A 17969-nucleotide genomic window follows, 5' to 3' on the forward strand; every position below is an offset into this window, starting at 1 on the left:
ACCAGACTTGGCTAATTTTTTTATTTTTGTAGAGACCGAGTCTCACGGTTGCCCACACTGCTCTTGAACTCCTGGTCTCAAGTAAATCTCCTGCCTCTGCCTCTCAAAGTGCTGGGATTACATGCATGAGCCCCACTGCACCAGGCCAAATCTCTTTAAAAGATAATCAATTTTAAAAATTAGTAAATTATGGCCGAGTGCAGTGGCACACACTTATAATCCCAGTGCTTTGGGAGGCCAAGGTAGGAGGATAGCTTGAAGCCAGGAGTTCAAGACCAGCCTGGGCAACATAGTGAAGTCCCGTATCTGTAAAAACAAAGAGAGAGATTTAAATGTGGAGGAGTTTACATTTACCCACATAGTTACCATATCTGATGCTCTTATTTCCTTCGCGTAGATCTGTTTTCCATTTGGCATCGTTTTTTTCTGTTTGAGGCCCTTCCTTTAATATTTTCTCTATTCTACTGGTGAAGAATTCTTTCAGCTTCCGTATCTCTGGGGAAAAGTCTATATTTTGCCTTTGAATTTTAAAAGGTTTTCGCTGGGTATGTCTGAGAATAAAGAGGAATTTAAAAACTCAGTTTCTCCTACTGTAGTTTCACATCATGCTTCTGACACCAGATGTGCCCGGTGAGGGAGTAGTTTCCTTAGACATCAAGCAAGCAATTCATTCTGCAGTGGACACCAGCTGGGTGTCCACCAATTCAGTTCCGACACCGTCTACCCAGAGATAGCATCAGATCCCACAGGTTGAAGGCTGAGCCCCGCAAGACTGCCCCCCACTTCCAGTGCCAGTCGCAAGCCCCAGATTGTTTTACCTGCTTTTCTGACTGAATAGCTATAAATTGGGGTTCCCACAACCCCCTTCTTGGGTTTGATTAATTTGCCAGAGCAGATCACAGAAATCAGGGAAACAGCATTTACTGGTTTATTATAATGGATATTACAAAGGGTACAGATAAAGGGATACATGGGGCGAGGTACGGGGGCGGGAGTGTGGAACTTGCATGCCCTCCCCAGGTACGTCACCCTCTAGGAAGCTCCATGTGTTCAGTTACTCAGAAGCTCTCCAAACCCAGTCCTTTGGGGGCTTTTATGGAAGCTGCATTACATAGGCATGGTTGATTGCATCATTGGCCATTGGTGATCAAATGGGCTGTTATCTGTTCACCTTGAAACTGCCTTGAAGTGCATCATAAACACAGCGGCTCTTTGTCAGTTAATCAGAGAGCTGTTTATCGGGCACCGAAGAATCCATCAGCTCCTCACATAGTTCCAGAGTCAGGCCTAGGGGAGAGGTTATCTCCTCCTTGCATTCCTCAGGTAGGTAGTCTGATCCCTTATAAACCATTTCCATTTTCTGATAGGACTCTCCTGGGTACCGCCATCCGCATTACAGTATTCCTCTGACATCACCCCCAGACAGCATGGTTATTTCAGGTGTCGGGGTCAGTCTAGGCTCCACACAGGGCTATGCTTCCAGGATGTGTCTCCAGCGTCAGTCAGCTTCTACTCTGTTCCCTGTGGGCTCGGGCAATCTTACTAGCTCCCATTTAGCACATCCAATCAGTGTTGCTCAAAGGGTGGATTTACATGCCTTCTATTTTAGAGGACTGTGTAGGGGGAGCATTTTCCACTCAGATGTAATGTCCATTGCATGATAAAGAGACACAGCTATTTCTCATGAAGTGTGTTCAAATACGCCACCTCTCTCTAAACTTTTACTTTAATTCCATCAACCCTTACTTTCCTAACCGTAGCCTTCATTAGACCTTTATCAACAGGTTTCGTTAGTACAGTTCAGTACTAGCTAGGGGAAGTGTTCCCCGGACAGACATGATATCCATTCCTAAAATCATTTAGGTAAAAAGACCCAACTTCCTTATATAAAGCCTACTTAAACATCCCAGCTTTGATCATCCTAGCAATCCTTACATTTTTATGTTCTCGCAATCTAACTGTAGCCCAAGTCGGGGCTTGCCCAGAGGGTTTTGGCAGCACAGTGCCTAAGGCTCCCATATCAAGGAGTCCCGGGAATTACTCTTCACCACCCAGACGATTTTCCCACTTGCGTCCATAAGGCTGTGGTTCCCCAGCAGGGGACTGGGCCAAGACACCCTTACTTGCTGTCTGTCAGTCTTTATCTTGATTAATCTGCCTGACTATTGCCCCAGGCAATTTCAGATCAGATCCTTCATTGTAATCTCTGCCTCTGACTTTTTAAATTTCTCCACACTAGGGTAAATGTAGCAAACATTTTTGGAACCCCTTAATTTTGGGAGACCAGCAGGACTTCCCTTTGATCCAACCAGCCTTTCACAATGTTGCATTACATTTTATTTCAGTTTCCGTTTTATTCATCCCATTTTTTTTTTTTAATTTCCATAGGTTATCGGGGAACAGGTGGTATTTGGTTACCTAAGTAAGTTCTTCAGTGGTGATTTGTGAGATTTTGGTGCACTCATCACTCCAGCAGTATACACTGCACCCAATTTGTAGTCTTTTATCCCTCACTCCCCTGAGTCCCCAAAGTCCATTGTGTCATTCTTATGCCTTTGCATCCTCATAGCTTAACTCCCACCTATGAATGAGAACATCCAATGTTTGGTTTTCCATCCCTGAGTTACTTCACTTAGAATAACAGTGTTCAGTCTCATCCAGGTAGCTGTGAATGCCATTAATTCATTTTTTTATGACTGAGTAGTATTCCATCGTATATACATACCACAGTTTCTTTATCCACTTGTTGATTGATGGGCATTTGGGTTGGTTCCACATTTTTGCAATTGTGAATTGTGCTGCTATAAACATGTGTGTGCAAATATTTTTTTCGAATAAGACTTCTTTTCCTCTGGGTAGGTACCCATTAGTGGGATTGCTGGATCAAATGGTAATTTCTACTTTTAGTTCTTTAAGGAATCCCCACACTGTTTTCCATAGTGGTTGTGCTAGTTTACATTCCTACCAGCAATGCAGAAGTGCTCCCTGTTCACATCCACGCCAACATCTTTTTTTGGGGGGAGAGGGGGCGGCGGGGTGCAGAGTCTTGCTCTGTCACCTAGGCTGGAGTGCAATGGCGTGATCTCGGCTCACTTCAGTCTCCGCCTACCAGGTTCAAGCGATTCTCTTGCTTCAGCCTCTTGAGTAGCTGGGACTACTGGTGCACACCACCACTCCCGGCTACTTTTTGTATTTTTGGTAGAGATGGGGTTTCACCATGTTGACCAGGCTGATCTTGAACTCTTGACCTCAAGTGATCTGCCCACCTCAGCCTCCCAAAGTGCTGGCATTACAGGCGTGAGCCACCACAGCCAGCAATTATTTTTTGATGTTTTGATTATGGCCATTCTTGCAGGAGTAAGGTAGTATCGCATGGTGGTTTTGATTTGCATTTCCCTGATCATTAGTGACGTTGAGCACTTTTTCATATGTCTGTGGGCCATTTGTATACCTTCGTTTGAGAATTGTCTATTCATGTTCTTAGCCCACTTTTTGATGGGATTTTTTCTTGCTAATTTGTTTTATTCATCCCATTTCTTAATAACCACCTAAAGATTTCCACCCTACTGGGACAAGTCCCATGACTCTTCTCTTTCTTTTTCCTCTGTGTCACCCCATCAGTGTGTTCTTTTTTTTTTTTTTTTTTTTTTTTTGAGACGGAGTCTCGCTCTGTCGCCCAGGCTGGAGTGCAGTGGCGTGATCTCTCACTGCAACCTCTGCCTCCTGGGTTCAAGCAGTTCTCTGCCTCAGCCTCCCAAGTAGCTGGGATTTCAGGTGCCTGCCACCACGCCCAGCTAATTTTTGTATCTTTAATAGATATGGGGTTTCACCATCTTGTCCAGGCTGGTCTTGAACTCCTGACCTCGTGATCCACCTGCCTCAGCCTCCCAAAGTGCTGGGATTACAGGTGTGAGCAACCACACCCGGCCCAGTGTGTTCTTATTCACCTTATTTCTTAATAACCATAAAAAAATGTCCACCTTCCTGTGAGGAGTCCTGTGACTCTCCCCCCCAACCCACCCTTCATCATTCTCTTAATTAACCTAATGTTTGTATTAGCATCTGTAAGACTCATGAGGGGAAGCTGAGCCAGTACATCTCATAAGGTTTCTTGAACTATCTCTCGATTTGTGGCAACAAGGTTAAATGAGGCATCCACATTAAAGGGGTGCCCCTAATCGCATCATTTACCATGACTTGGGTAGCAAGGCATATTCAGTGGTTGAATAATTCAGTGGTCATAAACCCAGGCCCCACATGGCATGAATACAAAGCGTATCAGCTGTTTCAGCTTGACATTTATAGGTGGAATCAAGCAGTCCCCCTTCTTCCAACATTCAAAACCAAAGACACTGCTCCTGAATTAGTTACTCTCATAGTGCATTTTAGTAAAGGCTCCTCAGGAAACTGATGACACCAGTCTAAAAATTGAAACAACTCCTTCACACTATACCTTCTGCTTTCAATGGTCTCTTGATTTTGCCCTTTCCCCACACTGCCTTCTTGGTGCCCAAAGTCCTTAGGGGTGCTTTCTGATGTCGCTGCATAATTTTTCCCTTGCGGGAGCGGGGTTCTTTGAGGCTGCTGGCTGAAGCATAGACCGGCTGAAATCTGAACTTGGTCTGGCATCAAGGTTTGGCCCAGCACTCTCTTTTTACTTTCATTCTAGCTATTACAGGTAACAATAACCAAGGAGTTGCATATTTTGCTTTTTTCTTATTAGTTTGCATTTCTTCATGCATTCAGCAAACCACCTTCCAGGGAGTTAGATTGATCCACCTCTAGATTCCATTGGTAGCTTTTACCTTTAGTGACTGATGTCGGCCCAGCTGCCACTCCATACCATGGGTGACCATGTGGGCACCCAGGAATCCATGTTTTCTCACCCCCCAACCCCTTTATCCATTTTCTTCCCAAACATGAGCTACAGATGTTCTAGCAATCCCGATTCTGACACCAATTCTGAAAATGCTGAGGAATGAACAAACTCGGTTTCTCCCACTATTTTCGCATATTACAGTTGTGGTTGGGGGGGTTTCCCCAGGCATCAAGAAAGCAATTCATTCTGCAGCGGACACCAGCTGGGCGTCCTCCAATTCAATTCTGACACCGTCTACCCAGAGAGTGTCACATCACACAGATTTCAGGGTTCAGTCCCACAAGACCACCCCTAACTTTCGATGCCAGTTGCAAGCCCCAGGTTGTTTTACCTGTGCCTCTGGCCAACCTGCTGTCAATCGGGGTTCCCACGCCCCACTCCTCATATTCGGTTAATTTGCTAGAGCAGCTTACAGAACTCAGGAAACATTGATATTTACTGGTTTATTATAAAAGATATCACAGAGGATGCAGATGAAGAGGTGCACAGGGCAAGGCACGTGGGAAGGAGCACGCAGCTTCCATGACCTCCTTGCATGCGTCACCCTCCAGGAACCTCCTTGTGTTCAGCTACCTGGAAGCTCTCCATACCCTGTCCTCTTGAGTTTTTTGGAAGCTTCATTATGTTGGCATGATTGATTAAATCACTGGCCATTGGGGATCAACTTAACCTTCAGCCCCTCTCCTCTCCCTGGAGGTTTAGAGATGGGTCTGAAAGTTCTCACTCTCTGATCCTACCTTGGTTTTTCCAGTGACCATTGTCCATCCTGGAGCTACCTAAGGGCCTTCACTCAAATCATCAGCACACAAAAAGATACTTCATCTTCTATAGTAAGCAGGCCTACCTTCCACCGAGACTGATAAAGTGAGGGGTTTTCTAAACATAGGAGAGAAAGTTCAGGTGCTGGACACTCAAATAAAATGACAGATGTTCCCCTCGGGCATCGACACAGTGTATGCAGTGAAGGAAAATTGCAGAATGACAGCCATGCAGCAGACTTGGAGAACCCCTAGCTAGTCTCAGGTCTGGATATCAGGAGGCCAGAGAGCTTCAGGCAGGAGGAAAAGTGGAGATTTGGTAGAATATCTGATGTGATGGAGAGTTGGAAAAAATTTGAGGATTTGGTGAAGGCAAATGGTACCAATGAGCTAGAAAGACAATTAGAAACTCCAAAGAAAACAAACAGCTTTACAAGAAAGGATATATAGTCTCAGTATATTGTTTGATACTGCAGTGAACACTGTTTATATAGTCATGATGTACAGCACTGGTTTTTTATTTAACCAAAACTAATGAGGTAACTATTGGAGGGAAATGCAAGAAGTGAGATGGGTATCGTATCATTGAAGGATGTCAGTACATTAGAACTAAAATGGCTAAACCAAAAATAGCTGTGTGAGCACATCACTTACAGATACAGAGGTGACCACTAGGAGAAATAGTAGAGGTGGTTCCCCCAGCAAGGTAGCCATTATAGGCTCTCTGAGCTAGTGGGTTTTGAAAAACCATGTGCATCTATTTGTTTTTTAATTGTCTTAAATTATTCTTAAGAACAAAATAAGTGTATGTAGAAAGGACCGCAGTCACCAGTTCACAAGTTAAATGGCTTTTATTCCAAAAGTTCTAAGTCAATGAGATGGCTTTTCCTTTAGAAACATTCATATATATGTGGTTAGATTCCCAAAGTAGTCCACAGATACAGGTTATAGTGAAATTAAAATATCCTAGTTTAGAAATCAAAAGAAGAGAAATGACCAGTTTTGGAGTCCATTCTGGTAATCCAAGTGAGCAAGGATGGGGATACGGTTGGAGTTTTCTGCACACCTGTTCAGTTCACCAGTTATTCTTCTCTGAGATAGTCTGGTTTGTGATTAGGCTTCTCACCGAATGACTCACAGAGGATGCTACTCTCGTTAGATCCTGCACTTACCTCTCGCTGTAAAAAGCTGGAGAAGACTTTGGAGCGCTTCATCTTAGGTAACCTCCCCAATGACAGGTTGACACTAGGAGTGCATTTAGCTTAGCACGAAAGGGACTATAAGCTGTCCCCCTTCCTCATCATTCTGTACCCAAAGCCCCTCCCTACTGACAAGCACCTCCAAACCAGGACTTTTCAAAAGATCTGCTTCTGTTATTTGGACAGCCCATTCAACTCCCCTGACTTCACTCCCTTATCTGCATCACACGGCTCAAGAGTTGTCACCTCTTAACAATCTCTCCAGACCTCTACCCACTTCTCCATGCACCCCTCTTCATGCCCTCCTGGACCCCACCCTGGGCTCACTGCAGTATTCATTCATAATACATTTCCCATTGTTTGCTTGCCTGTACACTTGTTGATAGCAGGGACTACCATGTTGCCTTTAGAATCATATGCCCATGCAGGGCTTGGTACATAGCAGGCACTCAATAAATATTTGAATGGATTCAAAAATGATCAGCGAGATAGAGTTAATACATAGTTACAGCTGAAAACTAACTTTTCTTAAAATCCTCATGCCCTGACCCACTAACCTAATGGCCGGAGTCCAAGTGAGATTCAGCTGTGGTCTGCTCTGAAGCTGGAAATTCCCTCCTTTGGGTTATTTCACTGATGTACTTAACTTGGTCTTCATTCTTTTTACTTCCATTTTATTTCACTTTCCTTCTTCCTTTGTTCAAAAGACCTGTCTCATCTTTGGCTTTGAGGCAAAAGGTATCATCTATCAAGTTCTGTCCCTTTCCTGATCTCCTATTAACTAGGGAGAAGGGAGTTTATTTTAGCATTCACAGTTTGTTAACATACAGCAGGCCATGCCTTGTGCTTGATTTAATTTTTCCTGTGGCTCAGCTGCATGGTGGATAAGAACATCCCTTCCCTCCCCACCACAGAGCTGGATGCCCTTTCTGGTGGCATATCCTATTTCTGTTTTGAACCCGTACATATTGAATGGTACATAAGACGTTCAACAGTCTAGAAAATAAACCACCAGACTTCTGTTTAACCCCAAATGGAAATGATATTGCTTTTCTTGTTATGCAAGTAACCCACGCTCACTTTAAAATGATTTTCAAATATAAAAAGCTAAAAAGAAGAAAGTAAAATCACCATAAGCCTACTATCCAAAGATTAATGCTTTTCAGCTATTTGGTGTGTGGTATGTATCCTTAGCTACTTGCTTTCTATGCATATAATTTTCTTACAAAAATAGTTTTACTATTCACACCTGCTTTTTTTTAAAAAGTTACATATGTCGCTGTACATCATTATTAATTGCATAACATTTCAAGATATAAATGTACAATAACTTACTGAATTTTTCTTCTGAGGTTGGGCATTTATGTTGAATATATAGGCTGGGCACAGTGGCTCACACCTGTAATCCCAGCACTTTGGGAGGCCGAGGCAGGCGAATCACCTGAGGTCAGGAGTTCGAGACCAGCCTGGCCAACATGGTGAAACCCTGTCTCCTATTAAAAATACAAAATTAGCCGGGCGTGGTGCTGCACACCTGTAATCCTAGCTACTTGGGAGGCTGAGGCAGGAGAATCGCTTGAACCCAGGAGGCGGAGGTTGCAGTGAGCCGAGATTGCACCATTGCACTCCAGCCTGGGCAAAAAGAGCGAAACTCCACTCAAAAAAGTAAAATAAAATAAAATAAAAATATGTTGGACATATGTGGAAAAATCAAATATTCAAGAAACAGGCTGTGCTGTTTTTAATAGACAAACCCTAGAAACAACCTAAATGTTGAGGATGTACTCCAAGAAGTAGAAATGCCAGTTAGTATGGTATAATGTATATGTAGACACATCGCTTTTTCAAATAAGATCAAAAATTGCAGAAATATAAACATGAAGTCATTGCTCGTTTAATTTGACTTCCCAGAGATAACCATCATTAACATTTGGTGTGGATCTATTTTCAGGCCTTTTTCTCTATGGATTTAGGAAAAATTTTAGTGAAGTCTGTGGTTTCATGGTTTTTTATATTACACATATATCTGCAACTTTAATTTTTCTTCTTTATATTTCTTGAAAGTCTTTTGAAGTCATCTATAGAGATTAAACTCCAGCCTGCCCCCCTCCAACACACACACACACACACACATATACAGACACACACACACTCACTCACATCTATCCCTTCTGCAGGTTGGTAACATTGGAGCTTTGTAATTTACCTGCTAAGGGACTTTGGGAATTTATTCCTTGGTTCATTCAAAATAAATAAGTCAATTTGACTGAGTGCATGCCATATGCAAGGCTCTGGGGAAACTAAGCTGCTTATGACCTGAGCTGAGAGTCCAGTGAGGAAACCTGGAGTGTGCATTTGTCATCATAGTAAAATCGTGCAGTGGCAGCACAGATGTTGCTATGGAAGCAGAGGAAGGACATCTCAATAAGGCCAAGGGTGTCGTGGTCACTGACAAAGTATTTGAATAGATGGAGGTTCAAATCCTGGTATCTGTGCCAAACGTGGAGGCTCGCATCTGTAATCTCAACACTTTGGGAGGCTGAGGTAGGAGGGTCATTTGAGCACAGGAGTTCAAGATCGGCTTGAACAAAATAGCAAGACCTCATCTCTACCAAAAAAAAAAATTAGCCACTCGTGGTGGCGCTACTCAGGAGGCTGAGGTGGGAGGCTTGCTTGAGCCGGGAGTTTGAGGCTTCAGTGAGCTGTGATCACACCATTGCCTTCCAGCTTGAGTGACAAAGGTAGACCCTGTCTCTAAAAAAATGAAAAATGAAAATTCTACTATCTGTCCCTTGTTAACTGAGACCTCGGGTAAATCCTTAACTTCTGTCTCAGTGCAAGCTGGGTGTAGTAATTCCTACCCCACAATGCCAGCATGAATATTCATTGGGAAAATCATTATAGGAGAGGAGTATTGAACGTCCATTAGTAGATGTCTGGTTAAGTAAATAAATCATGGCATATTAATTAGTACAATATTATGCAGCTATGAGAAATGAGATCATTCCATGTGTTCTGATAGGGTCTAACTCAGACATGTGTTATTAATAGAAAAGTGTGTGTTTTGCCATGATTTACAGGAAAGACGTTTTAAAGATGGGATGGTAGATAGTCTAGGTAAATACAAGTATGTATATGGCTTTCTGAAAGGATAGCCAAGTAACTTCATAGTGCTTGCCTTTGAGGAAGGGAACTGGGATCAGGAGTAGGGAGAAAGTTGGTTTTCCATTTATACTCATTTATGCTGCTTAAATTACCATACACATTTATTATATGTAAAGAAGAGGAAAGTGTGTCATTAAGGCAATGTCAATTTAATATATAGCTATTCAAATGCCTTTATATGGGACTTTTCACAATCTTTTCATTAAGTAGTTATAAGCATGGACTTGTAGGTGTGCTTACTGTCTACAGAATCTTGGAAAAGTTAGTTAATCACGCTAAACCTCCCTTTTCTTCTATAAAATAGGAATTAATAATAACCACTTTATTAAGGTTGTTGTGAAAATAAGATAACAAAATTGAGTGGAAAACAGTTAACATAGTGCATAGCATATTATAAGCACTCAAATGTTCGTTGTGTAATAATTAATACTAAAAGTCTGTATCTATCAGTGGTATTAATAATAATCTAACTCAGCTGCCTTATACCAAAAAGGGACATTTGTGGGCTCACACACATGAAAGTCTGTGGCATGTGTGCCTTTGGGTATGGCTGTAGCACCTCCCTTGAAGGCATTGGGACTCAGCCTCTCTCCAGCTCTTCTGTGTTGGCTCACGTCCCAAGTAGCTCCAGGCTTGCAGCCTACTGGCCTAATAATGCCCAGTGAAAAGAACCCAGTACTTTCCCAGTGGTTCCCAAGAAAAATCCCAGGATTGACTGACTCATCCTGCATTGGTCATGGTCTCATCCTTACCCCAGACACTTGAACCTCGGGATTGAGGCCAGGATTCAGTACTCACCTCTGCAACCTTGATGGAAAGAGTCGTCCTAAAATGTTCAGCAGTCTCAAGTCTTTTCTTTTCATGCTTGGAGACTAATAGAAACTAAGAACATCCATAAAGCTCCTTCCCCAGTGGAAAAAAAATAGAGGCAACAAATATCAGGCAGGCAGACTATAGATGTTCCCCACTGACACCAGTGGTATTTCTTTTGGGGTTTTATTTGTTTTTGTTTAGAGAGAGAGATATGGGAGTCTTGCTGGGCTGCCCAGGTTGGTCTCAAACTCCTGGGCCCAAGTGATCCTCTTGCCTCAGTCTCCCAAATACCGGGGACCACAGGCGCATTAGCATTGCACCCAGCTCTAACTACATACATTTTCCTACATAGATTTTCAGAAATGCTTACCAGTACAACTGTTTCATTGCAGAGGCATGTTACTGTCCATTGGGCTAAGGTTTTAATGTTAGCACATACCTTGTCTATAGTACAAGTTACCCTTGGAAGTCCTGCCGGAAGGTGCCGTATGGAGTTCTACACAGAATCTCACAGAGCCAGGCTTTCCCACCGCTTGGGACCAAATGGCTCATCCTTCTGTTGAGCACTGGATTAGTTGGTTGTGTTACTGGTAGGGGCCATGTAATGTAAAGATCTGTGCATGAACAATGAATACCTCTCCAACCAGCGCGATGCTCCCACTGTGAACTGACAAAAATTGAGATGACCCAGAGAAGAGATTTCTGTCCACCTTGGTGCTCAGCCCAGGGCAGGGTGGTGGAGACAGAGCTCACCCGCACGATTTAAATCCTGCCATATAGTTTTTTGTCTTACCAGGCATGTGTGCTTGAAGTTGCTAAGTTAAGCATTAAAATAATGCTGCTCCATCAAATATCAAAACTCTTAGCCCTTTTTCAAGAGATTCGAATGATTGCACCCATGTTCAGATCTGAGACCAAACAGGTAATATGTGGTCCCCACAAATCCAGTTCCGCCCTCCCTGTTCACTAAACAGGGGAGGAAAAACAACAGGATAACCCAGCAGGAACCTCCATTCTGAAAAGGGGAAATGACATAAAGTGCTCACCTCCTGCTTCTTGTCATGTCCTCAACAGGGACAGCAGTTTGTAGAGCCTGTAAGTCCACCCTGAGTTCCACCTCCTGGGAGGAATTCTGAGGCTGCCCCTTCTTCACACCTCACTTGTTTCTGGTGTGGCTTTTGGACCTAGTGATTGACTTCCTTAGAGGTTCAACATCATGGGCCTTCACTTTCTAGACTGAGAGATTCTCCAGCAATAAAAGTGCCTTTAAATTTTAGTAGCTTGTCCATCTAGCATTTAGATTTGGTCAATTTATGATTTGGTGCTTAGTAACCAGAGTTACACGTGAAGACTAGTCCTGGTCTTTCCAAGTTAGGTCTCAGTCACTTAGCAGTAGACCTCTGGAAATTTCCCTGACCTACAGTTTAATGCTTCCATAGGCCTTTGCCTCATGGCAGTCTGAAACAGTAGCCTGGGAGAGAGAGACAAAACAAATATGCCCCCAGCCTACTGGCCAGTGGTTGGTTCTTTACTGCTGAGGCACAGCCCTACGTCCCTAAGAGTTCTGGGTCCCAGACTCTTTTCCGAGTTTGTCTTCCTTCTGTTCACTTTATTTTTATTTTTTGAGACAGAGTCTTTCTCTGTCACCCAGGCTGGATTGCAGGGGCACCAACCTCCACCTCCCAGGTTCAAGCAATTCTCATGCCTCAGCCTCCCAAGTAGCTGGAACTACAGGTGCGTGCCACCACGCCAAGCTAATTTTTGTATTTTTAGTAGAGTCAGGGTTTCACCAGGCTGGTCTCAAACTCCTGACCTCAGGTATCTGCCTACCTCGGCCTCTCAAAGTGCTGGAATTACAGGCGTGAGCCACTGTGCCCAGCCCATCTCTTGACTTTAATTTGGGCAGAGAATACAGCTCTATGTCTCCTTAGATTGCTTTCTGTAGAGAAGGCCTCCATAGCAAAGCTGTTTTCTTTGAGGCGGGCCAGCCTCAGATGTAGTTTCTCTCTATCTGTAGTATCTTCCTGGCGGTCACAAGAAGTGACCAGCACACTCTGCCACTCTAACAAGGCCTGCCAGCTCCCTGTCACGCCATAGCCATCTTGACTCAGCCAGTTCCACAAGCTGTCACTGGCAACAGCACAATTCTAGGTTCCCGACTCAAAACACTTTAAGCAGCCAAGTGCAGTGGCTAACGCCCATCATCCCAGCACTTTGGGAGGCCGAGGAGGGCGGATCACGAGGTCAGGAGATTGAGACCATCCTGGTTAACATGGTGAAACCCCGTCTCTACTAAAAATATAAAAAATTAGCCAGGCGTGGTGGCAGGCGCCTGTAGTCCCAGCTACTCGGGAGGCTGAGGCAGGAGAGTGGTGTGAACCCAGGAGGCAGAGCTTGCAACGAGGCAAGATCGTGCCACTGAACTACAGCCTGGGCAACAGAGCGAGATTTTGGGTCTCAAAAAAAAAAAATGCTTTAAGCAAAAAGAGTTTGTTGGCTAATGTAACTGGAAAGTCTGGGAAAGATCAACAGTTGCCCCCAGGGCATGACCAGAGCCAGAGTTTTGAGTGGTGGTCTCAGACCCCTCTCTCTCCTTCTCTCCACTGTGCTTTCCTCTGGGGAGGCCCCATTCTCAGGCAGCTTTAGGCTCCTCACTTACCAACCTTACTGGAAAGACATACCTGCTTCTCGCCAGACAGTTCCAGAAACATTCCTGGGGTTAGCCTTTGCTCCTCCAGCCTTGGTCATGAGCCATTCAACCTGTTCGCAGTGGGGGCAGAGAGGGCAGGATGGGACACAATGATTAGCCAGGCCTGGATCACCTGTGTGCACAGATGCGCTTAGACCAGGAAAGGGATGGCTCCCCAAGGAACAAACAGGGAGCTTCTGCCTGATAAAGAGGGAATGTTTGCTGGACCAACCACAGCAGGCCCACACACGGACTTGACAGAATGGCTGGGAGGGGAAGATGAAGTCCAGCAAGCAGATTGTCCTTCCGGGGCCATTAGAGTAATGTTTAACTCAGCACTGCAGTAGAACAATAAGGTGTGCCACTGAGGCAAGCCACACCGTAAAAAAATATATATAAAGAAACGTGAAATAATTTTAATGCTACATCTGACCCATTAACAACATTGGGGTTAGAGGTGCCCTGACACAGTCAAAACTTTAGATATATCTTTTGATTCCTCTAAACTTAACTAATAGCCTGCTGTTTGGGGTTTTCATTATTATTTCAGTGATGGGGGTCTTGCTATGTTGATCAGGCTGGTCTTGAACTCTTGGCCCCAAGTCATCCTCCTGAGTAGTTGGGATTAGCGGTGTGAGCCACACATCCAGCCCTAATAGCCTCCTGTTGACTGGAAGCCTTACCAATAACATAAATAGTCAATTAACACCTTTTGTATGTTATGTGTATTATATACTGTATTCTTACAATTAAGCTAGAGGGAAACTGTTATTAATAAAAGAAGGTTTGGAGTGAATGAAAGTGGAATCCACAGGCTAGATTTCCCTCATCGGCCAAGCAGAACTAGAGATGAGGGTGTGTGAAATAGGCCGTGCTGGCCAGAGCGGGGCTTTGCCTGAGGGTCTTACTCTTTTCCCCTAAGATCTAAAGCCGGGTTTCTCCAACTTGAAGATGTATCAGAATCACCTGGAAGACCTGTTAGATTGCTCAGCCCCTTTCCCAGAGTTTCTGAACCAATGCATCTTAGGTGTGCTCTAGAATTTGCATTTCCTAGCAGCTGAACTTGATCCAGGGTTCAAAGTGTAGAAGACATATGGGCATATAGAACAGCTGGATGAAAAAAATAAAATAAAGAAGAGAAAATAGATTTACTGTTAATTACTGGAAGTGGATCATCATAAAATTCATCCTCGTCATCTTCACATTGAGGAAGCTGTGGTGAAAGAAAAAGAGGAGGGGTTGGTCTTTTTGTCTCAGGGATGGCAGAGGAGGAAGAAAACCCACATATAAGTGGACACACTCATGGCCGGGTGCAGTGGCTCATGCCTATAATCCCAGCACTTTGGGAGGATGAGGTGAGAGGATCGCTTGAGCCCAAGAGCTCATCACCAGCCTGGGCAACATAGGGAGGTCCCATCTCTACCAAAAAAAATTTTTTAATTAGCCAGACATCATGGTGTTCACCTGTGGTCCCATCTACTCGGTAGGCTGAGATGGGAGGATTCCTTGAGCCTGGGAGGTCAAGGTTGCAATGAACTGAGATCACACCACTGCACTCCAGCCAGGGCGACAGAGTAAGACCCTGTCTCTAAAAAAATAAAATCAGTGGACACGGACAATCCAAACCCATGTTGTTCAAGGGTCAGTTGTATTTTATTTATTTCATTTAATGTGATCACTACTAAAATTGTTGAGATAATTTTACCCTGTTTTGTACTAAGTCTTCGAAATTCAGCGTGTATTTTACGCTTATACCACGTGTCAGTTTGGATGAGCTAGCAGCCAGTGGCTATTGTAGTAGACGGTGCAGGGTTAGCTGGTAACTTTCCATAGAGGGGCTGAATATCCAGCTTCCGCTGATAAGTTATTACATACATTTTCACATCATGGGGAGTTATTTTGAAATTGCAAATCTCGGCTGGGTGTGGTGGCTCACGCCTCTAATCCCAGCACTTTGGGAGACCAAGGTGGGTGGATCACCTAAGATCAGGAGTTCGAGACCAGCCTGGCCAACATGGCGAAACCCCGTCTCTACCAAAAATACAAAAATTAGCTGGGAGTGGTGGCGTGCACCTGCAGTCCCAGCTACTTGGGGAGGCTGAGGCAGGAGAATCACTTGAACTTGGAGGTGGAGGTTGCTGAGCCGAGATCACGCCACTCCACTCCAGTCTGGGCAACTGAGCAAGACTCCGTCTAAAAAAAAAAAAAAAAAAATGCAAATCTCATTAGAAGAATCTGCCTGAAAATGAGCCTAAATACATATTTTTGTGCTGCGTGTCTGGTTGGTGCCACTTATTTCCTAAAACACCTGTCATACCCATACAGTTGGTACTTAACAACTGCTTAACCATCTATCTTTTCTCTTGGACTTGAAGCCTCTTATCTATCTTGCTTACTAAGCCCAATGTCTAGGTACCTAGAAGACACTTTGTGGATATTTTAAAATTGAATTGGAGTTAAATTAAACACTTAGACAAGGACTTCTCATTTGCCAGGCTTGGTGAGAAAATGGAGAAAGTAATATTGGTTGAAGCCCAAAATTGCATGTTTGCAGTATTTGTTTTCCCGATGAAGGACCATTTGTAGTCTGTGACTAGTTGTGTTACTATTCAATCACCCTTTCTCTCATTGAATATACAGTATATAGAGAGAGTGATTGAAAATCTACAGAAACCCAGGCTCTGTGCCAAGCGCTGGGTATACAAAGATAAATGGGAAACAGTCCCTGCCTTAAAGGAAATGAGAAACAGATAAGTCTTGCAGTAATACCGAATAAGTGTCATGATACAAATAAACACTGAGTGTTTGGGGAGCACAAGGAAGGGGGTCCAACCCAGGTCAGAGAATAGGAGATGGGCAGGAAAGACTCACTGTGGAAAGTGAATTTAAGTCCCACGGCGCCTGTGATATTCTTAGCATCCAGCCCCATGCCAGGCACGTGATGTGTTGAATCAATGAACAAAGTGACTCCTGAACCTAATGCTGAAGGATCGCTGTGTTTGTCCATCTGGGTGTGGACGGATGATCACGGCAGGTGAAGAGAGTGTGCATGACAACCCGGCCTCCAAAGCTAGAATCCTGGCTCTAGGGAATGACAAGATGCTGAGTGGGGTGGAGCAGAGGGGTGAGAGCTGGCATGAGCCTGCAGCATTTGGCAGGCCAGCCCACAAACTGCCTCCCTTCTTGTTCTTGTCCATATGACCGGTGACGAGAGATCGCACTTTCTTATTACAGGCAAAGCGAAGGCTGGAGCTAGGAGAAAGTGGTCATCAGTACCTCTCAGATGGTTTAAAAACCCCCAAGGGCAAAGGAAGAGCTGCACTACGAAGTCCAGATAGTCCAAAAAGTAAGGATCCTTTCATCTCTTTCCTTATTCTTCGTGGTGTGGAATTTCCAACTTTCAAAGCTTATGGCCGGAAGGATGCCGAGGTGTGAATAATTCTGGCGTGGTTTGTTCTTTTTCATTTCTTTCTGTGCTTATCCAAAAAAATAAATACAATGTCAGCAGACAACCGGTGAAAGGCTACAGAGTCACGCTGGTACCATAAGGGAAGGCTTCTTTTAACTGTATGCAGTTTCATTTTCCAACTCGGAATACGAGCTTTTGGCATCATTCTACATCAAATTTAATTTTAACTTCCCTTAATGGACATTGCTTCAGAGTCTGAGGCAAACTGGATGTCCACGAACTATGCCAGAGTCACTAGTGTCTGTGCCGACCCTCAATCTCCAGCTCAGCATATGGTAGCGTAAGAATTGATTGAGCCCAATACATTGCAGGCTGTTTCTCTTTCTGTCAAATACTTTTACCGTTTCTTGTGGGAGAGAGAGAAACGTAGGTTAGAAATAGCCAAATAGTCCCTTTATGTATGTGTTTGCATTTAACATAAGGGCTAAATTAGACTTTGTTCTCTCTCTTCCTGTAGTTCATGCATTAGGCAATCCACAAATGGTGTGTGGCACTAAATTAAAACCTTGACTTGTGCACCTATGGGGGAACAAGTACAATATTAAATAAGGAAATTTCCTTTAAGAGAGATGGGGAGATTTGGCAGAAGACTTTTCCAGGTAATTATTTATCAAAATGAAGCATTATTTGGAAAATTGGTGAACAGGTGATACATGTACACACAGATACCAGAGCCTGAAAGGCCATTTGAGACGGGTCTGTTTCAGACCTTGTCCTGCAGTGCTAGTGAGATTCATAGCCTGGCTCCATCACCGTAGACCTCATGTGTGCTGGTCCCCTGAGGTCACAGCACTCTTTCATTCATTTGAAAGATATTTTTTAGCTCCTGCTATGTGTAAATTCTTCATTAGAGACAGGGAATCGTGTAAGCCAAGGTAGAAACTTGAGAAATTCAAGGTGAAATGCTTTCATCAAACCCTGGAATTTTTACTGTCCCTTCCTGTTCTAATAAAAAACTTTCATAGCTTTCTATGACTTGCCAACAACAACAGCAATG

At 43.9% G+C, this 17969-nt stretch overlaps 1 protein-coding gene across 2 annotated transcripts in view; it reads left to right on the top strand.

The window, feature by feature from the left end:
• E2F3 (E2F transcription factor 3) overlaps window positions 1–17969 on the top strand; it is a 91142-nt gene that overhangs the window by 60595 nt on the left and 12578 nt on the right. For both annotated transcript variants that reach the window (XM_025384359.1, XM_025384360.1), the window contains exon 2: window positions 16738–16849. In XM_025384359.1, the coding sequence (XP_025240144.1) occupies window positions 16738–16849 (112 nt within the window). The remainder of the gene's footprint in view (window positions 1–16737; window positions 16850–17969) is intronic.

The sequence above is a fragment of the Theropithecus gelada genome, chromosome 4, assembly GCF_003255815.1.
Source record: "Theropithecus gelada isolate Dixy chromosome 4, Tgel_1.0, whole genome shotgun sequence".
In the NCBI taxonomy this organism is placed as follows: Eukaryota; Metazoa; Chordata; class Mammalia; order Primates; family Cercopithecidae; genus Theropithecus; species Theropithecus gelada.